General features: G+C 49.1%; 1 protein-coding gene across 1 annotated transcript; it reads right to left on the bottom strand.

Moving 5' to 3' along the window:
* Positions 1-4482: 4482 nt before the first annotated feature.
* On the bottom strand, positions 4483-26247 carry BNIPL (BCL2 interacting protein like). The gene is made up of 10 exons (XM_054998323.1): positions 26114-26247; positions 19843-19950; positions 17146-17207; positions 14671-14883; positions 13349-13528; positions 11294-11396; positions 10695-10826; positions 8527-8613; positions 8279-8377; positions 4483-8014 (listed from the first exon to the last, which is right to left on the bottom strand). Exons 1-10 carry the CDS (start codon positions 26158-26160, stop codon positions 7972-7974), a joined length of 1074 nt encoding a protein of 357 aa, XP_054854298.1. The 5' UTR covers positions 26161-26247; the 3' UTR covers positions 4483-7971.
* Positions 26248-26768: the final 521 nt, after the last annotated feature.

The raw sequence follows: 26768 nt of genomic DNA, 5'->3' as shown, positions 1-26768 counted from the left end.
CGCTGGGTGTGCGGCATGCTGGACTGGAAGGGCTTTTGCTCCCACGCAGCACGGCTCTTCTTATATTTTCCAGGCTTTAAGCTCCAGCCCCCGTTTCTCTGTCTGCTGAATGCAAGATTCAAACAGGCAAACAGATGAAGGAAGGCATGGCTTTTTGCCTCCCTCATGACGTAAAATGCATTCGGGACAGAAGTCAGTGAGCCTTTGGCTCTCGGAATCCGTTTAGAGGAGTTTTACCCGACCCGTCCTTATTTTAGCCTCACAACACTCCTGTAAGGTAGGCTGAGAGAGGGTCAGCAAAGATCATGTTAGGGGCAGGATAGGAACCTGGATCCCCCAGTCTGACACTTTAACCCTGGAGATTCGGGGGTGGCGCCTGGGGAGAGGCCTCGGTTGGCAAAATGCCATCAATCCCACTCTCTGGAGCTGCCATTTCCTCCGAGGAACTGATCTCAGTTGTAACTCTGGGAGACTTCCAGGCCCCAGCAGGAGGTTGGCATCCCCCCTGACCACCCCTCCGGCCCTCAGTCCCCTCCCACTGGCCTCGCCTCCCCACCTTGCGCCTCCGAGGAAACGCCTCCTTGAGGCTCAGCCACAGGTTCTTGAGCTTGGCGTGCAGCCGGGCCCAGAAGTCCTTCCTCTTCTGGTGCTGGTCGTGCTCGATGTCGCGCAGGGCGCAGATGTGCTCTTCCTCCTCACAGGTCACTTGCAGCTGGTCGCACTGGTGCTCCTTGCAGTGGCAGGTCTTGTAGCTGCACACCACCCGCTGGAACCGCAGGACGTCGTATTGGGCTGGGTCTAGGACGACGCCCGGCACAGAATAGCTGATGTCCCTCACCCGTGACATGCTCCCCTGCGCGCAGTTGCAGTGCCACAGGCTCCACTCCTGCCACTGGTAGTGGGTGTCGCCCACAATCAGGATGCTCGGCTTGCCGGAGACCAGCGTGCTGCTCTCTTCCGTGGCAGCCTGGACCGTGGCCGCCAGGGACACCCCTTCAGGGGTCACCACCGCAACAGTGCTTTGAACCGCTGCAGTGCCACCAGCGGTGTAGCCTGCGTCCACCGTGGCAGTGGCGGCCGCCGGGACCAGGGCGAGGAGGTGTGGCGGGGCCGCAAACATGGTCTCCTCCTCCTCCGCCTCCAGGCTGAGGTCCTGAGACAGGAAGGCGGGCCTCAGCAGGAGCACCAGAGTGAGGAAGCTGCCCCCTGGCGCCATGTAGAGGGAACCGCGCCTCCAAGGAGAAAGGCTTAGAGGCAGACGCAGGGGGGCAGCGGCGAAACTCCCGACCCTACCGGATGGGGGTGGGTGGAGAGAGGGCGGGGCGACCGGCAGGAGTTTGGAGGCGGGGCTTCGCTAGGCAACCGGCTCGGAACGTCGGGAGAACAAAGCCTTGGAACGCGGGCCAGGCGGAGGCGCTTTTGCGCGACCCGGGGCTCTGCAGGAGCGCAGCTGGGCGTTCACACGTGCGTTTGGAGTCGTGGGAACCTGCGCGCACGATGCTGCCGCGGCGGTTCCGGCCTCAAAGCTTGCAAGCGGGAACGGGGAGGCGTCCAGGCTGTGCCAGGAGGGCTCCCTCTTCTCCGCACACGCGGCTCCCCAGCCCTTTTGCAGGCTGTAGAGGGTTCGGAGCGACGCGCGTTCATCAGGGAGCTCCGACACGCGTCTCCGGACGTGAGTTCTGCTGGCTTTTGCAAAGAAAAGCCTTCGTCTTATTTAAAAAGGAAGCCGCCGGCACTTTTGCACCAGGCTCGGGGACGGGACGGAGGCTGACGGCGCAACTCGAAGTCTCTATATGATGCCCGCGCCGGAGGGGGTCTCTCTGTGCTTCCCACTGACAGTTAAGCGATCTGGGCCGGCGGGCCTTTTGTGCGTGCACGAGAGCTGCGGCTGCTGAGAGAAGAGAAAGAAGTATTTCTCATTCCGCAATTCGGGTTCCCCGTCTCCAGGTGGTGGCTGGAGATCTCCCGGAATTACAACTGAGGGTGGTTAGGAGGGTGGATTCTGCGGCATTATACCCTGCCGTGGCCCCTCCCCTCCCCAAACCCCGCCCTCTCCAGCCTCCACCCCCCACATCTCCAGGAAATTCTCGATGTGAACGTGGTACCACTAGGTTGCCAAGAGATCCCGCCCGCCCCCCTCCGCAGAGTTACTGTGCCCTCGGTAGCTGATTGACAGCCAGGCAGAAATGACACCGGCCGAGCCTTTCTCGGTTCCATGTTGCCCTTTTTTCTGACCTGCAGAGAAAAGTAAGGCAGCTGCAGTTTTGCAAGAAGCTGGTCTCTGCAGCTTAGGTTTTGCAAAGCTGAACTCTAGGACTGAGCCTGTAGAGGGGCCAAGTGGATTTTGCCTGGCCTCTAACTTTTTTGCTACATTCTTCGAGGAGAAAGAACTGCAGTTGGGGCCAACCAAACTCTCCTCACAGCCTCCACCCAATTTTGCAGATCTTGGTTTTCATTTTTACTTCCAAAAATCATGTAAAACAAAAGAGCCAACCCAATAATTCCTCACCCATTTCGTTTGCTGTAAGAGCTGCCAGTTACTGTACCATGAGAAATAAATATTAATAATAACAACAACAACATTCGATTTATATACCGCCCTTCAGGACAACTTAATGCTCACTCAGAGCAGTTTACAAAGTATGTCATTATTATCCCCACAACAACAATCATCCTGTGAGGTGGGTGGGGCTGAGAGGGCTCTGAGAGAGCTGTGACTGGCCCAAGGTCACCCAGCTGGCTTCAAGTGGAGGAGTGGGGAATCAAACCCTGCTCTCCAGATTAGAGTCCCGCGCTCTTAACCACTACACCAAACTGGCTGAAGGCAACTGTTATGCTGTAGAGAGCTGTGAATGTGGTGATATTCACTTATCGTATTGGATAGTTATTTTAACCCGGTCCCTTTAAGGAGAGACCTTTGTTTGAGTTTCACTTTTGGTGTTCCATGGAGATACTTTCAGGTGAATAGCCACGCGGTTCTGCAGTAGAACAGCAAGATTTGAGTGCAGCGGCACCTTAAAAACCAACACAATTTCCAAGATAGGAGCTTTCGAGAATCGAAGCTCCCTTTTTCTGTTAGCTCCTTTTGTCAGAAGGGAACTTATATTCTGGAAATCTTGCCGGTCTTTAAGGTGTTCCTGGACTCACATCTTGCACTTTTGGCTTTGTGTGTATTGTTGTTATTGGCTGTGTCTGGTTATAACCAACCGGGGCTCAGGCCAAGCCCTGTTTTTGTTGCAATAAAGTTTTGAACTGTTTTGATTCCGGGTGCTGTGGAACTGTGACAAAAAACGTGAGCCCAAAGCGTTTCCTCACAGAGGAGGCTGCCTGTGCCTCTCTGAATGATGTGCTGTTCTGGGCTTCTAGCCTTCCAATCAGTGGGCAACTGTGTAACTTCTCTGCATCAGAGGCGTTATATTCAATCACTCCCAGACTCTAGACACATTTATTCACTATCAGAGGAGGCTTGCCTGTTGTCTCTCTTCATGAGTTACAGCTCTGGGCTGGCTTCTTTCAGGAAGGAGGCGCAGTAGTGAGTGAACATACTAAAAAAAGGTATAAGGTTGCAGTACGAACTGCAAGTTCAAATTTCCCCGGCTGCATTCGGTCTCTTATCCTAAAAGGGATGCATAGAATTGGGCTGAGAGTGGCAAAGGCCTCTTATGAACTGGAACCCATAGTTGTGAGTTCAAATCCCACCATGGCTTGAATGCTTATTCCCTAGGAAAGCTCTCTTAGGACAGAGGGTAGCCTCGCAGGAAAGTTTTCTCAGCCCTAAAGATCGCTCAGCCCAGTTCGAATCCTTTATGGCACAGGTTGGATTCTGCAGATCCGTTCTGCTAATTGCCAGTCAGGAGGAGGTGGTTGCTGATGAAGAAATGGTTCTGTGGGATCTAATCCATGGAAAAACTGCTTTGGTGTCTCTAGAACAGCCCTTCGGGAGAGTTTCAAAGCAGCAAGACTAATCAGGTGAGGAAGATACATTGGCTGCCTGGTTTCAGGTCACCATGCATCAGAATAGAGCAGCAACTCACATAGGGATGCAACAGGCATCCTCCTCAGATACCAGATCATTCTTCTGAATCAGGCAGGATTTAAATGACCACAGATTTACTTATTCCTCTGGAGGGAGAGTCTGAGCCATCCAGCCAAGGAAAGATTCTCATTAAAAAAGAAACTTAGCGCTTGTTCAGGAACACTGTGTCCTTGTCTCTTTTTAAAAGAAACTTTATTGGAGGGAGAAGGTACTTTGCACATGTTCAGAGACACTGTGTCCAAAGTTCCAGGATTTTTGCAAAAGCCAGAAAAGTAGCATCCCTTCATTGTTCAGTGTCTGCAGCCACAAAAACAGCTCTCAGAAGCCAGAAGTCTCACAAGGTGGACATCTAAGAAGTCAAAGTTGTGGAGACGATGATTTCCAAGCAAAAGAAGTTGATTTGCATAGATGGTGGGTGGAAGGCAAGAACAGTAAGGCAAGAACAATCACTTTTCATCATTTATTTTAATTTCATGCAATGACAAAACATGTTTGGTAACACTTTAAAGTTTATACAACAATAAATAAACCCGAAGGAAGTGCCTGTTGCACCCCTGTTTTCCTGTACTCCCTGGAAGACATTTCACAGGCTGACCTCTATAGACTCCGTTTCCTTGTGAAAAGGGAGCATTGGAGAGTTATGGCTTTTAAAAAATATATCTGTTCCTATTTCAGCTTCTACCCATCACAGCTCATGCAAGGAGGCACCTGTTAATTTGGGAAATGCCCACAGGTTGCCCATGTCTTCGTGCTGCACAACAAAACAGCATTCCCACGAGACACAACCTTGCAAGAATTTGTGAAAGGAATTCTGGCTGTCCTGGGAGCAGGTGAAGAGCGAGAGAATTCTTGGAAGCCACTTGTAATCCGTCCGCGCCCTGCCCAGCTTCTCTTTCCCAGAGGCAGCTGCAGCTGTTCAGAAGAAGGGGACAGGTCATTTGGCAAAAGACAGTAAAGGCAGGATTGCCAAATGGTCTGAGAAAAAACTCCCAGTCCCTTTAAAAGAGGCTTAATAGTATGTTATTTACCCCTGTGCCATAAAAAGCTTCAATTGCACACGCCCTGCCTCGATGAAAAGGGCAGGGCATTTTTCTCCAGGCCTGTTGGCAACCGTAAACAAAGGAGGCGTTTTCTAATTTATTACATTTTCATCAAGCTCCTCCAAGGATTCAGGGCTGCATATCTTCTCTCTCCCAGTTTACCCTCACAACAGCCCTGTGAGGTCGTTTTAGGTGGGTAGCCGTGTTGGTCTACCGTAGGACAGCAGGATTTGAGCCCAGAAGCACCTTAGAGGCCCACAAGATTTTCAAGGTGTAAGCTTTCGAGAGTCGCAGCTCTCTTCTTCAGACACATGTAGGAATAGAGATCCTTGAGCCTTTTGGCTGGGATAAAAAGCCTCAGGGATCTCCCTTCTCCGGTCCAGTAGCATCTTAAAGACCAACTAGATGTCCAGGGCATGAGCTTTCGAGAGTCTGACTTTCAAAAGCTTCAGCCCTGAAAACCTTGTGGGTCTCTAAGGTGCCGCTGGACTCAAACCCTCCTGTGGGGTAGGTTAGTCACCCAAGTCACCCAGAGAGTTTTTGGCAAGGGGGGATATGACATTGGGTCTTTCCGGGCCTAGCCTAACACTTTAACCAATACACCACGCTGCCTCTCGATATGAATGTCAACAGAACCTCCATGCAATTTTTTTAAAAACCCTACAGGAAAGAAGTTATTTTTTAAAAGACGAAGACATATTGAACCTAATAGATCTTGGAGAAGGAGCTGAGAAACCTTGCCTGGGCCCACAGGACTTTTGTTCTGTGGCATCTTACAGACCAACAAGATTTGAGAGTCAGAGCTAGAGCTGTGTAAGCTGAAAACTTACACTCTGAAAATCTTGTTGGTTTGTTAAGGCGTCACAAAAATCCTGCTGTTCTGCTGTGACCGGCCGCCCGAGGCTGAGAACTGCTATGCCCTACCCTTTTCCAATCAGCCAAACTCACACTGCAAGTTCTGCAGTTCTGAGGTCATGGATCCGTTTTGTGCCAGAACCTTCCCGGATGATACCCATCTAGCCCAGGGACATCTCCAACAGGAGTCAGACGGATGCCTCTAGCAATCGCCGTTGCTCATCCTCTGATCACCCTCCCCGGTGGCATTCACAGGTAGACTGCTCTTAAACAAGGAGGTTCAGTTTAACTACTGAAGGTGAGAGGTCATTCCTATACTTCACAGCTGGTGTCACCCAATGCTGACTTTGTATCCTACCATCCTTTTTCTGTGGGACTCACAGATTTCAAGAAGAGAGTTTTCCAGACGCTTCTCCAGTCTTGATTTGCATGCAAGGCAACCCCAAATTCTGGTGCCAAAGATGAGGAATCTGAGTAGCGCCTCCCCTCCCGCTGATTAAAAAAGTGTTCCTGTGCGGGTTCCCTTTGCAGTAAGCCACCAAGTCTCTTAAATCAAGAGTTTTCGGCTAAACATTAGGAAGAACTTCCTGACAGAGCGGCCCCTCAGTGGAACAGGCTTCCTCGGGAGGTGGTGGGCTTTCCTTCTTTGGAGGTTTGTAAGCAGAGGCTAGACGGCCCTTTGACAGCAATGCTGATTCTGTGAACCTGGGCAGAGCATGAGGGGGAGGTCAAGAAGGGTTACATCAGTGCTTAATTCTTGAGGCCCCTTCTTACATGCTCAGGGTAATGCCGATCGACACTTTGGGGGCAGGAAGCAATTTTCCCCAGGCCAGTTTGGCTAGATACCCTGACAGTGTTTTGCCATCTTCTGGGCATGGAGCAGGGGTCACGGGCTGGGGGAGGGAGGTGGTTGTGAATTTCCTGCGTTGTGCAGGGGGTTGGACTAGATGACCCTGGAGGGCCCTTCCAACCCTAGGATTCTGTGATTCTAAGTCCTTGCTTTACTCCAGTTCATTGCAGTGGAGCTGGTATGGGGAGGAGATCTCTGTGGATTGTGCCGTCCAGACAGCTCTGTCTGTCTTGCAGTCTGGACCCACAGTTTGCCGGCCCTCCCAGCTGAATGGTAAGGGCAGAAATGAGTAATCCCAGCCAGTGTAAAGTTCAAGAGGAAAAGTTGCCACCCTTTTCATCCTCAGATTCTTGGGGAGGGATCAAAGCCAGCTCTCCCCAGGGCTGAGTCCCTGCGTTTGCTGCCTTCGCTTTCTCTGCCTTCACTTGCCTTCTCTTTCCCTTCCTCACTTACCTCCTGTTTGCCTTTGACTGCAGGTCTCGGAGCCTAAACTGTGTCTGCCTCATTCTTCTGGAGGTAAATGTTTAATATCATTCTTTCATTGGCATATTATAACATTTATTTCCCAACCAGTCAGCCCAGAACTGCTTCCTTGGCAGTTAAGAATGCCATAAACTACTCCTCTACACACACACTTTAAGTTAAAGTTACAAAAAATTCAACAACATCAAACCAGCTCAATAAAACAACATCAGCAGCTTTCTGGCCTACCCCAAACCCTCCTCAATAGTAGTACTTTACAGTGTCTCCCTGAAAGTTCTGAGGCTGGCTTCCTTGACTAGAGAATTCGGCAGAAATGGAGCCACCACGGAGAAGGCCGTGATCTTCATTGCCAACCGCTTCCTCCCAGTTGGCTGCACTTAGCAGAGCTGCCTCCAAAGAAAGCATAAAGATGCATGCCTCTGAACGCGTGCAGAGGGCTCCCCTGTCAGTCTCCAGGTTACCTCTCCCTCTCCCAAACACCTCTCCTTTTCAAAGCTGGATGCTGCGTACAGTCTTTCAGCCTGAGTCGCTTTCATTTTTTAAAAAAGCAAGTCTTTAAGCAGGCAGCTCTCCGCCTTTTCCAAGAAGATCTTTATCCGAAAGGATAGGTAGCGTGCATGAGCCTTTTAAAATCCATTTTAAAAAAACAAACAAGAGATTGACATCACATAAAACATTCATTGATTTACGAGAAAATGCAGCCGGCATCATCCGTTATTAGCTCCAGAAGTGTTCCTGGATCGATCCAGTCTGCCAGAGAGAGAGAGGGGAAGGGAGAAATGGAAAGATGCTGCATTAAAGACTGCAGTTAGGAAAATAGGGGAGGGGGACACAATCTCCCACCCACCCACCCACCCACCCCACGTTTCTTGCCCAGCACGGGGAGCTGCGTCACCCTTGGAGGGGTTTCCCAATTTGCTGCCCCACTCCCAGGCAGATGTTTCTGCTACTTAAGAGGTCAGACCGGCCCTGCCTTCTCGGGGCCTGGAGGGAGCAGAAGCCGGTGGAACTCACTGGCGGATGCACTCGGGGATATGCGCCTGTTCCAAGGGGATGAGCTGGGCCAGTTCTCCCAGGCTGTTCACGAATTGCACCTTCCGGCTGAACTTGGAACTGGAAAAGCAGAAGGTGGCAGAGAGAGAAGAGCACAGTCACTCCTTAATCACAGGGCACTGCTGCAGACGGGATATAATTGCACCCCTTTCCTCCTGCCCCCCCTGGAGGTAGTTGGGGTGGAAATGAAGTAAATAATAAATAAATACCTGATGAAGGGCCTGAACAACGCCATCAATGCTTTGACATACCAGGTGGAATGCACGAGAATCAAAGACTTCAAGTTCTTCCGGAGCCTGCAACAGAGGCCAAAGGGATATACACGGCGCTGTTAATCTGCGGAACTCCCAGCCACAAGATTTTTGCGAGTGAGGAAAGAGGGATTCAGATGGAGACCTCCAGGTTATTTGCACACACAATTGTAGCAACTGTGTGGCAGCATGCATGTTTAAGAAGCAGTAATGAAATGAATTTGTAAAAGATTGGATTTTTTTTTAACATTAAAGTTTTTGGAATGATAGGTTGTTTTAATATAAAACTTTAATGAATTTCCTCTTCCTTACGTAATTTATTCCAATAACAACATGTGTTAGATTCCCCCCTGCCCCATCTCCTATGGCAGAAAAAGACCATATAATCCAACCCAAACTGGAGTCCTTTTCTTATTTATTTATTTACTTAAATTTATAGTCCGCCCTCCCCAACCAAGTGGGCTCAGGGTGGATCACAACAATTTAAAACACACTACACCGTTCATCGGCAGTAGCCATTAAAAATATAAATAATACATACCATTCATTTAAAACATATATTACCACTGTATAAATACAGCCATAACAATAGAAACATAGAAGCACGTTATACATTCACCTGTCACCGTCTGTAGAGCAGATTACAGCAATCATATAAAAATGTGAGATGTCTTTGGGCGGGGGGGCACAAAATCTCACCCCCCACTAGGGGGGAGGGGCACCACCCAGCATCACCCATATGCCCGGCGGAACAGCTCCGTCTTGTTTCTTGGGGTCCAGAGCCCTCCCCCTGAAAAATCATGGGTAATGGCCCCCAAAGGACAGCTTCAGAGAAACACTGCCTCCTGCTGGCCACTTCTGACCATACAAAGGTTCAGCAGGTGACATGATACACATTTGGAATGGCTTCTTTTTGGCAGGGGGAGAATCATAGAATCATAGGATTGGAAGGGTCCTCCGGGGTCATCTAGTCCAACCCCCTGCACAATGCAGGAAATTCACAACTACCTCCCCTCTTTGCACACCCCCAGTGACCCCTGCTCCATGCCCAGAAGATGGCAAAATACCGCCAGGATCCCTAGCCAAACAGGCCTGGGGGAAATTATTTCTTGACCCCAAAGGGGCAATTGACATTGGCATTACCCAGGGCGGGTAAGAAGGGGCCACGAGAACTAAGCACTGATGTAGCCCTTCCTGGCCTCCCTCTCTGGATCTGCCTGGGTTCACGGAGTGTGTGTGTACGTGGCTATTTTGGTTCTGGAGCAATGCTTTCAGAGGAAAGAAAATACAAGAGGGGCAGAACCAGTAGCTTTTCTCAGACACCTCCCACTTGCTCCAGTAGCTGGGAAAGGCATTTTAGATGGAGTTTTGGGTTCAGCGCCAAGCAGTCTAAAATGCCTGTTACATGAACAAGGTGGTCAGTTAAGTGGAAAATACTTTAATGAGCCTCCAGCCCGACTTTCAAATTCCATATCGTGCCTTGCCATTAGACAGCTCTCTGCTCCCCACAATATTTCACGACTCAACTCATCATGGGACAAAAATCTTTGCCGTCCTTTTCAAAATAGCGTTAACTGATAATAAGAGCAATCTGATTTGCACCCAAGGGACGAAGAGAGTGGAAGAAAGGGCAGAATTCCAGCGGAGAAGCCCTCAATTGGGTTGAGTGCCTTTTTTGTGTTTTTATTATTATTATTATTATTATTATTATTATTATTATTATTATTATTAATGTATTATGTTTATAGTCTGCCCTCCCCACAAACGGGCTCAGGGCGGATTACAACAAATGTTAAAAACACAATAATACCCTGTGTCTTTTACAATAAAATCACAGATCATGATAAAATACAATAAAATCACAAATCGTAAAATCAATTCATCGGCATAAAACTCTGCTCATAATTCCTATTATCCCAGGATGGGATTTCCTTCACCCTTCCCTACAATCCATCAGGAGAAGGGGTGGGGTGGGCACGCGAGTTGGCATACGATTTGTTACTATTCCTACAAGGGGGCAGCAACTCATGTTGCCCCCCCGCTGATAGGAGACGGGGTGGGAGGCCAGATGGATCTAGGGAACTGGCCCCAACCCGTTTAACTCCCCACTCCCCCACCCCTCTTACCGCCTGTCAATCGTCTGGTAACACTGTCGGATCCAGGTGAAGGAAGGGACCCGGTTGCGAGGGGTGGCACCGTTGAGACACACCAATGTGTAGTTTTCCGCCACCATCAGTTCCAGGGTACTGCTGATGTAGCTGCCAATTGGGGAAAAAGAAACACGGCTGGTGGAAAAAGGGGATTCAAATACCTTAGCCCCTTCTCTGCCGGCTGCACCAGTATCCGTATGGTACAAGTAAACATGGAAATAAAACAAGATGGGTAGCCGTGTTAGTCGGTCTGTAGCAGTGGAAAAGAGCAAGAGTCCGGTAGCACGCATAAGACTAACGAAATTAGTGGTAGGGTATTTTATTTTGGTTTTAATTGTAAATGTTATTCATCTACTATTGCCAGCGGCCATGAACCACAAGGAAAGGCGAGATACAAATGTTTTAATCAATAAAATAAATTAATAAGGTCCTCTAATTCCCAAAAACAATCTATCTCTTAAAAATTGGCTCTACCTGGTGAAAAAATGGTACTGCTGGAAGAGAACCAGTCCAACTTCCCCTCCACCTCCAAGATCTTATCACCGAATGAGTCATGCGCACAACACGATGCTCACCTGAAGAGGTTCTCCATCACATAGGGGTAATCCGGGATGGTGTTTTCCGGTAAGTAGCAGGAGGCAAACATAATGATGGCGTTGAGGCCTTCCCCATAGTACCCTGGAGGAGAAAGATTGGGGACGCGTGATCACACATGGAGCTGCCGGAGTCTAAATCGGACCATTGGTCTGTCGAGGGCAGTATCGTCTACTTGGACTGCCGGCGGCTCTTCGGGATCTTTCATATCACCCTAACGCCTGGTCCTTCCCCAGGGTCAGATTGGCTCTTTGTCTTCCCAGGAACCACTGCCCTAAAGGTCCATCTGTGACCAGGATCAAGCCAAGCCCAAGCAGCTCTCTTCAGCTTTGGACATGCATGGTGACCTCCAAGGGCCAGGCCCGTGCCAAAGGGTCCGCTCAGCCGGGGATCTTTCGGACCCAGTAGCAATTGCAGCTAGCAAAAAATTCTCTCTTCTGCAAAACTACGCAAGATACTCTCTCCCCAATCGCCTTTGCATCCGCTTGTTTTGTTTTATTAAAAAGTTCATGTGGCGGAAATGTAAATATATTGAACTATTCTGGAAAAAAGTTCTACAACAGATCACTCTCGTAACAAGTTACACCATTCCTTTGAAACCAGAAATAATTTTCTTAGACTACTGGCAAAGCCAAACACTTCCACAGATAAGACAAGACTTGATATTACTAACCAAGTACAATTACTAACCAAGGATGACCCTTTTAGTAGCTGCCCTGACCTGGATAGCCCAGGTGAGCCTGATCTCATCAGATCTCAGAAGCTAAGCAGGGTCAGCCTTGGTTAGTAATTGGATGGGAGACCTCCAACAAAGACCAGGGTTGCAGAGGCAGGTGACGGCAAGCCACCTCTGATAGTCTGTTGCCATAAAAACTCCACTAGGGGTCACCAAAAGTCCAACTCTGACTTGAGGGCACTCTCCATCTCCCCAAAACTTTCATAGCTTTGAGATGGAAATGTCAAAAACCACCCAATCTAAACACATGATTTACGAAGATAATAATAATAACATTCAATTTATATACCACCCTTCAGGACAACTTAACACCTACTCAGAGCAATTTACAAAGTATGTTATTATTATCCCCACAACAATCACCATGTGATGTGGGTGGGGCTGAGAGAGATCTGAGAGAGCTGTGACTTGCCAGCTGGCTTCAAGCGGAGGAATGGGGAATCAAACCCGGTTCTCCAGATTAGAGTCCCAACACTCTTAACCACTACACCAAGTTACAGATAGATCACAACAATCAATAAACTATCCCAAAACAACACATTTTCTAGAGAAATGATACTCGTTTTTAGAACACTTTTCCAGTAACGACTCACAATTAACAAAATCACTATATCAGACAATTATCAATATTGATATTAAATTTAGAATATAGAAACATACAGATACAAATAAAAGAGTCTCTTAAAAATCTTAATTCACAATGCCGATATGAGTTCTAATTTTGGTAATAATATAGTTTAACATAATATTCAATTCTATTAAAACAGACCTGCTGATTATAGTTTATCATGTACAATTGTTGTAGTGATACGGTTATAAGATTATTGTTGTATATTTAAATGTTTGGAAAATAAAGAATTCAATAGGAAAAAAAGTTCCTATGGGGCCTTTCCTGCTGAACAAGGTCACCCCCCCCCCACCTCCATGACTTCCCCAAGCAAGTAGAAATTCAACATTCTTGCATGTTCATGGTGAGTGAAGCTTTCTTTCTTGAATATCTGCCAGTTAACAGCACAGAGACTTCACTTCTGTTTTTTTTAAAGGTAGCACCCTTATCCAGGAGCAGATATTGGCTGTTTCCACATGTCTTACCTACCTGCGGAACATCGTGCGAAAGACCCGGAAGATAGCGTCTTCCTGTGCGAAATCGCGCCAGGAAGACGGTGTTATCCGGGAGTTTTGCACGATTCGCTCAAAACTCCCGGATAACAGCGTCTTCCGGGCAGGTAAGACGTATGGAAACAGCCATTGTCTTCCCTCCCAAACATTGTAAGCATAAGCCGAAAGTCCGTGCCAGTACCTCCGTGGGAGATGACCCGCTTGTAGGGGCCGATGGCACCCAAGTCCACTTTCTGCTCTGTCTCGTCCAACCGGAAGATCCGCCATATCCGCCCATCCTGACTTTTGAAGTCCACCACACGTTCGGAGCAAAACTTCTCGGGCAGGCTGCTGTCCAACCGCTGGGCCCTGGGGAGGTCGTCTGAGGAGTGAGAGGTCACAACACTTTCGGATCAGGACCCCATTTCACCAAGGAAGGGTCGGGTCCCCTCTGTGGGGTGGGTGGGCAAGTAATGACCTGTTTCGAATAACGTTTCCAAATTTGCAATAGAGTCTGGGCACAGGCAGTTTATTTCTATGGATCAAACGGGCATGCCTCTTTCTTGCAGCAGCAGGCTATCTATAGGAATATTGCCTCTTGCTTCAGGGCTCAATAGAAGGACAGGCGGCTCAGGCAACGTGGGCTTCTTCTGGGCCACCCCAGACCTGTCAAGGAACCTTGGCACATGCTCACACCTTCCCTTTGGAGCACGGTGCTGCCCGCATCTGTCAGGTAGGGTGTAAGTGGGAAAACATTTACTTGTGGAGGCAGCTGCCTGTCAGAGTCGTGGCCCCTGCCATAAGCCAAGCTTCATGGTCAGCCCTGCCGTGCTTCAGGGGTTTGATATTCATTGACATGCTGTGTAAAATCTTGTGTGTAAAAGTTCCTGTTAGCTGACACTGGCCGTTTCCACAATACTCACTTTTATTCGGAATGCTGCGGAATGTCGTGAAAAAAACGCAGAAGATAGCGTCTTCTCGCGCGAGTTTTGCGCGATGTCACGCAAAACTCTCGCGAGAAGACGCTATCTTCTGCATTTTTTCCCGACGTTCCGCAGCATTCCAGATGAAGGTGAGTAGTGTGGAAACAGCCACTATTTCTTCTCTTGCAAGTAGGCAAAGGAACTATGTCGAACTTTTACTAAGAAAAGAACCATTGCCATAGATACATAACCTTGCATTCCGGTATATCTCTAGTGTAGCTAAATTCCTTCCCGCATTCGCTGTAGATAGAAGAGGGGAATGGGAGAGGGGAACGGGACTGTGCTTAAATGTCTATATATGTTGGGTACTGAGAACCAGTTTTTATTCCTAACAAAGAACGTTTTGAGATGCTGAACTGGGGATCTTCAATAAATCTTTAACTCTTGAAGTCTTGGACTCTTGCAGTGAAGTGATTGAGATTCAACTGGCAGGTCTTTACACCGCCCTTGTGAACAAATTTCTTATCACCAGCATACCTCACTCAACAGACGCCCGTCCCCAGTCAGTACCCTTCCACAGAGTTTAGCCTCCAGCCCTTACCCTCCCATTCGTACTCGTGCCCGTTCTCAGAGCCCTCCGGCAATTCGCTGTCAGATGGCGTTTCGAGATCATCCACGTTAATGTCCAGGCTGCCATCTGATATGTGTTGTGGGAATTCACCAGATTTCACAGAGCCCTCGCCAAGATCCGGCGCAGGGAGGCGTTTCTTCATCCGCCGCCGACCACAGAGCTCCAAAGTGTTGGGGGCGACTGCTGTGAGAAAGACAGAGGAGGGGAAAGTACAAAATGGGACCTGGTTGTCTGCCACTGACTCTCCGGCATATCCTTGGCCAAGTTTCCTCCTGTTCACCATGCGACAAAATAGCCTCCAATCTGTTATTCAGAAGAGCCCCGCTAAGTCAGGCCAAATCCTGTTTTTTTTTTAAAGGACCAGTAAGATGCTCACGGGAGATTGACAGCCCTAATTTTTGGCATTCAGAAGTACATTTACTACATGAGCAAGATTCTGGACTTGGATCTTGCTTTTCTACAGCAGGCCAACATGGCTAAAGTAAAACTAACTCCTCCTAAAACTAACTGTATTGCACAGAGGCTCAGTTCAATAATTTTACCTCTTTGTCTTCAAGCAATTTGATGTGAACGAACACTCTGCCAGTTCACTTCACATTCTATTTGCTAGTCACAAGCAGGGAGCCAATTTTTCCTTGCTCAGTTTGACTGCTTGCAAACAGTTTGAGCCGCTTCATTGGGTGCTTTTCATGCACTTAACACTGGGCAGCGCATTCCTCAATGTTTCATGCATGAATATTCTTGCACGGCCCGATTCTAGTTTCCTCCCCCAGAGCTGGTCAACACCCAATCATTGAAATATGCAGTGATCGAATCAGTCATCCCGAGATTATAAATAAGCACTCTGTCTTATAATTTGGTGCTGCTTCAGTCTGTGTTGATGAGGTTATTTCACACGTGCACATTTCCCTACAGCCTTATGGGACGTGTAGAGCCAAGCAACCCTGAAAAGACTTCACTGTAGGCGGTAAGAGAACTTTATTGGAAAGCTGCTAGTATCATGAGCTTACTCCATCTTTGCCAGGAATAACGTTCACATGAAAGCATCAAGCATATATAGGCTTTCAAAGAGCAGGCAAATCCTAGGATCCAACCCCCTCCCAGACTGTTAGCTAGGCTCAGTGGGAAAACATTTAAGAGGGAAAACAGCTGAACTGATGTATGAGATTTTCACATAGTTTCACATTGCGGGTCTGAAAGGCAAGGTAATTAACAGTTGCAGTCCCGTCAAAGAGTAGCCTCAACATTTAACCATAACTGTAACATCAAGCATTAAACTATAATCCTAACAGCAGGGAACCACAGGGTGCTACTGGGTATGGCAGCTGACACCCCCCCCACACACCGAATAATTGAATCACTTGACCAAACCATTCACGGCCCTGAGTACACTCCGTTTCACCTCCCGCACAGACGCCAAAGCCCAGAAAGGCAAGGAAAGAAAACGCCACCGCCACAGCTTCGGCGCAGCTGCACGGCTGGTGCAAAGGCTAATGTTCGCCTCTCAAACATGTTTGCTATAAAGTTCCTGGCATCGTTCATCTGGACTAGCGAGCCATCCCATATCCTGGGTCAGGAACTCCGTATCTTAATTATGCCCTGTGCCGGCATTTGGTGTGGTATGCGCACACTGGCAGTTGGCTATGCGCCTGGAACTCCAGGAATTGTCTTCCTCAGCTGGCCCAAAGGTGCTGTTCCCGCATCCTGCCTCCCACAGGCAGCCAGATGCCTCTAGGAAGTGTATAAACAGGAAACAAAGGTGATGGCATTCTGGTATGTAGTGGTAACCTGCCTCTGAACATGGAGGCTCTGGTGAGCTCTCATGCAAGGTGGTTAGGATTCTCTGCTTCCAGGAATTGGTGCAATCTGCTGGTTGTGAAACACTCTTGACCCCAAAATGGACTGTGACTTTCTCACTGGCTGGTTGTGAGTCTGGAGCTCGTGAGCGGAGAGAGGGAGATTTCGGCCCCCGTCCTCCCCTGATAGGGCAGATCAGCTCATTCCCACAGGCATGGCTCGTGCCCAGCCACGGGCAGTGAAGGTAGCAGTGAGCATGAAGGGACACCCGTGGCCTCCCTGTATCCACAGCACCAGTAGCTGTATCCGAGCCCAGCTTGGTCCGCAGGGCTGCCAAGGGCCTGGCTGGCGGCGGCTTCCCCAAAAGAAAAAATAACTTTAGAATCAAGCTCAAGAACGATCAGAGTGTCTTTTTTTAAAAGTTAACAGCCATCGCTGTATTCAGTGGTGGTGGTGAGTTCCACATGCTAATCAGGAGATGCACTTCCTTTAGCCCAATGACAGCCGACTTCTCATATGTTTCTCCATGCTGCACCTTTCTCCAAACACATCCGTGCTGAGTTCCCTTCCCTCCCCAAGCTCTGCCTCCTCCCCCCCCAAATCTCCAGGAATTTCCCAACCTGGAGCTGGCAACCTTCAGCTCCTTACCTGGGCTAAGGTCTAAACTGCAGTCTTCAAAGTCCTCTTCGGAGATCTCTTCTGGAAGGGGCCTGCAAGAAGGGAAAGAGGGCTGAGCCGGTGATAGCACTGGACTCCTCAAGAAAACACTTGGGGCTAAAGAGGCAGTGTGGCCTAGCAGCTACAGAACTCTGGGCCAGCCACTGGATTTTACGTATCGCAAAATGGTTAAACCACTTTTAATTGGAATGTGGACAGCAATGAACGTGGTGGCGGTGGGGAGATTCCCACAGGATTAAATTTCCCCCAAATTAAAAGCATCCAAATGGTGAAATCATCGTACCACACCACAACTCACAAAAAAAGAGGCAAGAAGACCACCGAGAAGCCAAAGGGGAACTGAATTAAGGGTTTGGACCTCAAGAGTCTGAACTGCTAACGTATCGATGGTGCTTTCTTGGAGCTCCTTTCTCCATGGAGCACCCATACCAATTTTGTATTGGATGGAATGGAGTGGATGTGCAGGATCCAACCCACCCTCCCCCCCCCCCAATATGGATCAACAAAAAGCCACATGAAATAAATGCATCTGCCCAAACCAACAGAAAGTCAGCAAGGATTGTGCCAATTTCATGAGGCAGGGAGTTCCGAAGTTCTGGATCAGCTACAGAGAAATCCCTGCTCCCCTTAGGGGCCAATTTGGCCTCTCCAGGGGAGATCTCCCAGAATTACATCTGATCTCTAGATGACAGATCAGTTCCCCTGGAGAAAATGGTACTTTAGAGGGTGGACCCTGTGGCATTATACCCCGCTGAGGTTTCTCCTCTACATAAATTATGCTTGTTCGCAGGGCTTTTTTTCTAGGAAAAGAGGTGGTGGAACTCAGTGGTGGAACTCAGGACTACACAATGATGTCACTTTGGGTCAGCTGGAACAAGGGGGGAGTTTTTAAAAGTTTAAATCGCCTCGGCGAAAATAGTCACATGGCTAGTGGCCCCGCCCCCTGATCTCCAGACAGAGGAGAGTTTAGATTGCCCTCTGTGCAGCGGCATGAAGGGCAATAAACTCCCCTCTGTCTGGAGATCAGGGGGCGGGGCCACTAGCCATGTGACTATTTTCAAGAGGTGCCAGAATGCCGTTCCCCCGCGTTCCCGCTGAAAAAAAGCCCTGATCGTTCAGCTTGTTATTTATATTGTAAGCTGCCATGTGTTCCTGCAAGGTAGAAAGGAAGTTGTAAAGCAACGAATCAATCCTGGCTTCTCCAGACTCCACCCAAAGCTCCAGGAATTTCCCAGTCTGGAGTTGGCAACCCTATAACAAATGGATGGGGCCAGAGTTCTTCAGTCCAGACTTCTGCCCTGGGTCAGCCTTTAAGATGCCAATCAGCCCGCATTCCACTGGGCCAGCCAGTAAAAGCTCTGTTTCGTTCAGTGACTGGTACTATGGTCTGGCATGCTATGACAATACAGTTACAGCCAAGGTCAAGATGGGTAGCTGTGTTAGTCTGTCTGTAGCAGCAGAAAAGAGCAAGAATCCAGAAGCACCTATAAGACTAACAAAATTTGTAGCAGGGTGTGAGCTTTCGTGAGCCACAGCTCACTTCTTCAGATACCTGTGACGCACAAAAGCTCATAACCTACCACAAATTTTGTTAATCTTATAGGTGCTACTGGACTATACGGCCAGGCATTGCCCAAACACCTACCAGATTCTACAAGGTTTCGCTCATATTTCATCAGGTTCCACCCGGGTTCTGCCCCCTTACTTGACAAGGGAAGGGAAAATGTCGGCTATATTAAAACCCAAAATTAAGAAAGCAATTGTTTTCTACATTTGCTTCGGTCTCAGCGAGAAGGGCAGACTATAAACTTGGATTTAATGCTAATATGACTGTTTTTACTTATATGTATTGTATTTTAAATTGTTTTATTGTTATTATTTTGTCGTAACCAGCCCTGAGCCCGGCCGTGGGGAGGGTGAGTAAAAATCAAATAAATTAAATTAAATTAGACAAACAAATAAACCCCAATCTGAAATCTAGGGCATGAGTGCAAGTTCAGCACTGACTTCCACAATTTTCTGACAGCTTTCGATGCCCAGAGCACCGTAGGCAGAAAAGCTGCCTTTGTGTGCTAGGAGAACGTTGGATCCCAAGCAAATCTCAGCCCTCAAATCTACATCGGTTTTATTTCTGGCTGGGGAAAGAGTGCAATTTAGCATTTGAGGATAAGAAAGAGAGAGAAAGGCAGGTACCCATGGGATAAACATGGAGCTGTGGCTATTAGCCACAAGGTATAGATGGAACTCTCTGTCTAGGGCAGTGATGTTCTGTATGCTTGGTGTTTGTGGGGGCAATCAGTGGGAGGGCTTCTAGCGTCCCTTCCCCACTGGCAGACCTCCTGAGGACACCTGGGTTTTTTGGCCACTGTGTTGGACTGGATGGGCCATTGTCCAGATCCAACATGGCTTCTCTCATGTTCTTATGTTCTTAAGGCAGAATGCACCCCCCCCCTCTTAATTTCCATCTTGGGTCATTTGCTTCGGGCACGAAGGATAGATCCCTCAGTGGCTATGATGGCATAATAGAACCTCCATGGCCAGAGGTAGTATATCTCTGAATCGCCGGCCCACAACAGACAGCCGCGTTTGTGGAATCTGCTCAGGTTCGCTCTGATCGGGTGGGGTTCTCTGATTTTCTCCTGTGAACATCTTCCTGCTTTTGCTCACCGGGGGAATTCGTCGTCCTGCCATTCCTCCTTCAGCTCCATGTCTTTGATGCTCACTGCCTCTCCGCTCTGCTCCAGGGCCGCCGGCTTCTCCGGGCTCTTCTTACACCTGCAAGGCCAAAGGTTAGCAAAGCTTGTCAAGACCACCCCTCTAGCAAGCTGTCTCCAGCGGGTTCACGTCACACCAACTCCTCCTTCTGTCTGCAACTTTCAGCTGGAGCCCTTCAAAGACGAAGTCCATGGAAGGTCCTTGCCCAAGAGTTGTCAGGCCCAGGTAGTGGCTGGAGATCTCCAGGAACGACACCTGATCAGTTCCCCTTGAGAAAATAGTAGTCTAGTAGCACTTTTAAGACTAACCAACTTTATTGTAGCGTAAGCTTTTGAGAGCCACAGCTCTCTTCATCAGATTCATGCATTTGACGAAGAGAGCTGTGGTTCTCAAAAGCTTACGCTACAGTAAAGTTGGTTAGTTTTAAAGGTTCTACTGGACTCTTAACTATTTTGCAACTACAGACTAACACAGCTAACCCCTCTGGATCTATGACCTTGAGAAAATGGCTGCTTTTAAGGGTGGACTCTATGGCATTATATCCTGCTGAGGACCCTTCCCTCTTCCATCGCTGCCTTCTTCGGGCTCCACCCCCCAAATCTCCAGGAATTTCCCAACCTGCAGCTGGCAACCCTACGTTCTTCTCAACCATCTGTCATGACTGTGCCCCAGTCATGCCATTAAGTTGCTAAGCCATAGCTATGAACTGATTGTCAAGTTATTTTGCTGTGCCTTGATGTTACATTGCAGTTGTTCTAACCTGAGTTCCTTTTACAGGCCTGTGAAACCTCTTATTTCTCTGGGAATGCCTCTCTCAGCGCGGGCGTCACAGCAGTGTGTGCCCGAATTGTTTTGGTTTGCCGTCTTCCTGATCATTAAACATACTTTCCCCAGATAATTCTGTCTGAGCTTTTCCCGCCACAGACATGCTAAGGAGACGGGAGGGGGGAAATGAAGAGCCCTATATCCATATGTAATTTTGTCTTTTGGTTACTCGTACCTACCAACTTCCTGGTCAACTTAGGATCTTTTCTATGGACAATGCTTATTTCTGGAATAAAACCTTTTCAACCAAGAACCTCTGTGTGCTTGATGTGCGGGTCCAGGGGTTTGCCTGCCATTGTGTAAGGACCTTAGAACTAACACCATCACCGCTGCTCTCCCTGCCGTGCCATTCAAGCCAGAAGTTCCCTGGGAGCAGGAGACGTCTCCCAAGACCCCTTCCTTAATGCAGATAAAATTTTGGCAATGCACCCCCACCCCAGACAATACAGCACAAACGGCTCCTCAGCGGTGGGATACAGAAGAGTCGCTCCTTCAGTGCAGCCCCAAGACAGCTGTACCTGTTGGACTTCTTCCTGGCACAGCTGCCTGCAGTGCAGGCAGGGGTTCGTGTCTGTTGATGTCCCTTTTAAAGGCTGGCGAATTCAGCCCTGCCTCACCCTTGAATGAACCTTCCTCTGAAGGGCAGGCGAGAAATTTAAACACCGCATTCAAACAAACCACCCAGCTCCGTCCCTGGCACTCGGGAAAGGGGCCTTTCTCTGGCAAGCAAGCCTCGATTACCTGCATGCCAACTTGGGCCAGGCTGGAAATCAGAGCCAAGGAGAGCCACAGAAACCAATGGCTGCTGTCAGGATGAGATTTCTGGAGCTCAGGCCGCCGGTCTGTCCCCAAACCAACAGCGTTCGTCCCAAGCTGGCAGGCCGCCGGGCCGGGTTTTGCAGCCAAGAGGCACGCCCAGAAGAGGAATACATCACTCCCTTGGCAACGCCGCCTAGGCAAGCAGGAGGATTGGGTCTGTTTGCCTAAATCAGCAGAGCGAAGGGAGGCGACGGGTGTACAGCTGGGCCTGGCTATGGCAAAAGGGGGCCTGGCAGCCCAGCCCCCTGTCTCGGGCAGAGGCTCACAGTCAGGATCGGACAGATACAGCTCCATCTCATTGCCTTTTATTAACTAGTTTATTTGCTGTCAAGTTGCAACTGACTTAAAGCAATTCCTCGTGGGGTTTTCAAGGCAGCTGAGGTAGTTTGCCCTCGCTAGTCTCTGCATAGCACCCCTGGACTTGCTTGCTGGTCTCCCATCCAATACTGACCAGGGCCGACCCTGCTTAGCTTCCAAGATCTGATGAGTCTGGGCTAGCCTGGCCGGTTGCCCTCCAGCAATTCAGATTCAGAGGCAGACTGCCTCTGCAGCTGGAGGTTCCATTGTGGCTCACACCCGCGAGCAGACCCTTCTCGGAATACAAGCACGGCCCCGCTGGATCAGCCCAGCATCCTGTCTCTGGCACAGGCCAGCCCCAAACCTTCAAAATCTCACAAGCAGGACATGGAAGAAGCAGCCCCCCCCCCCCGGTTCACCACCCCCTGGCATTCAGAGCTAGGCTGCCTCTCAACGGTCTTCGCTCTCCTGCCGCAAGGAGGCTGAGAGGCCTCCATAATTCTTGCTCGGCTTGTCTATGCATTTTTAATCCCCTGCTTTCATGAACAGAGAGAGAAAGCGAGCGAGAGAGAAAGAGACTTTCCAATCAATCCAGTCAATGTCTTTGTCTCCTCCTTTTTGCAAAGCTCCGTCTTGCCGTGTACAGCGCAATGATTTCGCAAGACGTGCCTCGGGCACATTATAGCAGTCATCTTCACAGCACCCCTGCCAGGTAGTCCAGTATTGGGAGTCTCTTACTATAGATGGGGGGGGGGGGAGATGAAAGATGGCAACTTGCCAAAGAGTGCTTAATTAAAGACTTCGTCGCTTGAGTTGCCCAAATCAGTGGTGGTCTCCCTTAGAGTAAGGATCCTTTCCCGAGGCCCAAGGTTGCCAGGGAAAAGTACCACCATGAGCAAAGCAGAGCTACAGGATCCAAATATACCCTGTATTCGACCCTATACCCCTTGCCTGATAGCTCATGGCTGTAGAAAATATCTTACACAATTGGCAAATAAGGCCTCTGGTCATGGGCAGAGTTCCTTCCCTATGCCACTTGCAAAGGCAGAGAGACCTCCTGCCCCTTTTAAGAGTAAAAAGGGTGATGTTTGTTATGCAGGGAGAGAGAAGCTGCACGGACAGAATTCCCACTTTCTGGTCCTTTTTCTCTTGTAATTCTGCTCATGCTGAGCCGTATTCTGCTTCTTCTCCATTTAGTGCATGAACGGCCTGGAGTAAGAGAAATGATCCTCCTCTCCTATTGTGAGAATTGAGCATTGCCCAGTTGGGCTGACAAAAGGAAGTACTCCTTCACACAGCAGGAAATTCACTTACGGAACTCCCTGCCACAAGGTGTGGTAGTGATGACCAATCGCTCAGATGTTTGGGTTGTTTTTTAAATGAACGTATTCATGAATGAAAGAATGAAGAAAGGTCGCTGCCCACCTATCAACAATTATAGCTAAACTCAAACTAGTAGAGTCCAGTAGCACCTTTAAGACTAATCAACTTTATTGTATCATAAGCTTTCGAGAACCACAGCTCTCTTTGTCAGATGCATTGTCAGTTCGCTTCCTCAGCTCTCTTCGTCAGATGCATCGTCAGCTTTTGAGAACCACAGCTCTCTTTGTCAGATGCATTGATGCAAAGAGAGCTGTGGTTCTTGAAAGCTTATACTACAATAAGGTTAGTCTTAAAGGTGCTACGGGACTCTACTATTTTGCAACTGCAGACTAACACAGCTAACTCCTCTGGAGCTAAACTCACGGCTGTCCATGTACAGGGGCAGACTCCTGTGAGTTGCCTCTGTTGTGAGCTAGGAATAAGAGAAGGCCTTTCTTGTGGCTTCCCTAAGGCACTTGCCAACCCGTTGGCTGGAAACGGAACGCTGGCCTTGAAGTTTCCAGCCAGGCATGCCCCGGCAATTTCCTCCTCTGCTTTGGAGGATGCCTCCCAGGGAGACAGAACATGCCGTCCCCCCCCCCTCCAATTGCTGCACCGCCACATTCCAGATTCCACTTCAAGCCCTCCCAGGCATGAATCACAAGTAGCTAAACAGGTCCCGACTCATCTGCCGTGACTCAGACAAGGTGGAGATCTTGTGCCCCATGTCTCGCTCCAAGAAGAAGGGTGGCCCCAGAGCCATGAGTTGCTTTGTTTATAAAATCGGCACAGGCCGGGCATGCTCGAGCCCTGCTGACTGGCAAAAGCATCCATGGGGGCAGACTATTCTCCAGCCAGGGCCCCTGAAATCAAACATGCCCTCCACCAGTGAGGGATTCCCAGTTACGGAGTGCACACTCAGGCCTAAAATGCATATGTGAACATGGAACATGCATGCTCCGTACAAGCTGCCTTGAGCCAAGGGGGAAGGTGCGAGTTTGCAAAAATTAATAAAACTACCTGCCCAGAACACAGACCTCACATTGAAATGGTGGGCTCTCTCCCTTTCTTAAATTATTTCAATCCGCAGGCAACATTTTTTGCTCCTTCTTTTTGTTAAAATTTCGGCCAAAGGAGGCCAGACTTGGCCCACACGGATCTCAACGGAAGAGCAGGCCCTGATCCATACGCTGGTAAAGGGGGGGGGAGTTGCATATGAAAAAAGGGCCTTTTATGTCATCCCCCTCCCCACCGTAAGCCCCTACCTGGTGCTGAGCCGATTGGCCTTTCACCGCCAAGCCCACCCACTGACTGTTCTATTTTGCTGGATTTTATGTCCAGTTTCTTTCCTCTGTCCTCAGTTTTTTCCTCCTCTGTCTCTCCCAGTTTGGGATCCTTTCTAGGTAAGTGCTATGAATGACCGCTGCTAGATTTCTGTCTTGGCTTCAGGCTGCTCTTTTATCAACGGGGAATGTATGTCTTTGCAGCTTTGGTGGATTTCAGTGAGCTTTTAGGAGCTCCCTTCCTGAAATCAGTTGAAAGTTTCTATGAAATAAACAACAGAAGAGACAGCCCAGAGGGAGGAAACTCCCGGTCCTGGGTGACAATTCTGCCCATCTTCCGCCAGGCCTCGAGGGCTGAGGATGCATCCTTTGCTCTGATGGGCACACGCCAGCCATAAAGCCGTATTCAAGGAGATAATGGAACATGGGTGTGGATTTGTGGGTTGCTTGGAGCCCTTTCAGAATTTAGCCGTTTTATTCCTTTCAGTTCTTCATTGCAGAAATTGCTGGGGAAGATCGGTCCTAAACAGCCGAGATTTCAATGCACCCTGACAGGGCACCAGCTCTGGGCCGGAGGACAGAGATGTCCCTCCATTCAAGCTTCCCATCTCCTCGACACACACGAGAATCCACACAACTCACAGATAATTCTAACCATGGCTTTGCTCTGGATGTATTCAAAAATTCATTTTGAAAATGGATATTCTGTCTCACCAGAGAATCTCTCTGAAGAATTCCCCCTTGGAATTCCAGGAACGTTCACAAAAACCTTCTCCTCCGATCTGAGCTGGAAACCAGTTTCTAATGGTTTGAAGCCAGCTGCGTTTACTCAGTATTGCACTCTACATAGGCTCAGAGGCACTCTCCATTTCAATTCCTATCAATTCAATTTCAATTAAATTCCCATCGTCTGCAGTTGACTGAATAGAAACAGACCTTGGGTCTAAAAGGCCAAACCAAACCAAAGAGACCCCATTGCCTTCACATAGACCCTTTCAGAGTGGCTAGGTCAAAACCTTGTTAAAAATGAGCCTGCACCCAGTATCTGTTGCAGTCGATTGCCAACATGTGCCAACTGTCAGCAATGTCTGCTGTATCTTTATCAAGATCCCGTCTTCCCCACCCCGCACTGCGACATACATAGTTCTTCTGCCCCCAGTTTCTAACAACAACCCTAGTAGGTAGAGGAGGGTGATTAGACGAAGGTTACCCTGTGAGCTTTATGGCGGAATGGAGATTTAATCCTAGATCTCTTTATTCCAAACATCTCTGAGATTGTTGATGTTCACACATGGACGTCAAAGTCCTCCCCAATTTTGAAGGTTCACTGGAACACACAAAATCTCTACGGCAGGGATTTTCAATCCCCCAGAGGTTGAGGCTGGCTGAGCTGCCAAGCAGTGCCCTCGCGAACACCTCCGAATTCCTATCAAGACTAAATGCTCCTTCCTCACTCCCCTAACAAGGTTTAAATAATCTTTACCTGCTACCCCCCAATGTACTCTAGAATGCACGCAGTTCTGAGAAAGATATGAAAACTTTCCAGACCCCCCCCCCCGGCCTGATTTGACCCTCAGGGGCCAAGCCCTGTGTGAAGGGGGCCTGTTCCGGCTTGACCCCCTGAGCCACAAACTCACCTTCCCGACGGAAAGACCGCTGCATCCTCTCCCACGTAGGAGCCCATGGGGCCTGACCCTCAGAAAAAGCCCGGCTGGATCCCGTTCGAAGCCCAGCGCAGAAATGGCAACACAGGGACGTCCGGAGATGCCGGCTGTGGCCCAGACTCGTCCCAAACAGGTTTTGCAGCATTAATAGTTAAGTAGGGTTGAGGCAGGAGGGCTGGGTCCTAGTGCCACACTGTGATGTACATCTGCCCAACACCGGGGGTGGGTGGGCAGGCCAGAGACACGGGCCAAGCAAGTCAGCCCTTTCTCCAACCCACGCCCCCTGCCCCCCTCCCTTTTCTCCCTCGCCATAGCCAGTATGTCAGGGATAGCACCTCGGGGCAGATATCGCTCATTTATGTTGAGAGTGCCGTTCAGGGCAAAAGCAAAAACAGGTTATAATGTTCGGTTTGTGTGCCAAAACTGACTGGCCTTCTACCACCATGGCCGCCCATTGGCTGTTCTATTTTGCTGAATTTTATGTCCAGTTTCTTTCCCCTGTCCTCACTTTTTCCCCTCCACGGTCTCTCCCAGTTTGGGATCGCTTTCTAGGTACTTGCCACGAATGACGGCTGTTGGATTTCGGTCTTCTTGGTTTCAGGCTGCTGTTTTTATCCACAGGGAATGT

Source organism: Eublepharis macularius, chromosome 1 (assembly GCF_028583425.1).
Source record: "Eublepharis macularius isolate TG4126 chromosome 1, MPM_Emac_v1.0, whole genome shotgun sequence".
Lineage (NCBI taxonomy): Eukaryota > Metazoa > Chordata > Lepidosauria > Squamata > Eublepharidae > Eublepharis > Eublepharis macularius.
Note: the sequence above shows the minus strand (reverse complement) of the source record. Positions and strands in the feature narration are given on the sequence as shown.

What these genes read in the sequence shown, in the direction of transcription:
- BNIPL (XM_054998323.1), bottom strand. Translation starts at nt 26,160, where the DNA reads ATGGGCTCCTACGTGGGAGAGGATGCAGCGGTCTTTCCGTCGGGAAG. An exon ending in GCACGAGTACGAATGGGAGG is followed by an intron (nt 13,529 to 14,670) that starts GTAAGGGCTGGA and finishes CTCACTCCTCAG; the next exon opens with ACGACCTCCCCAGGGCCCAG. An exon ending in GTGATGGAGAACCTCTTCAG is followed by an intron (nt 10,827 to 11,293) that starts GTGAGCATCGTG and finishes CCCAATTGGCAG; the next exon opens with CTACATCAGCAGTACCCTGG.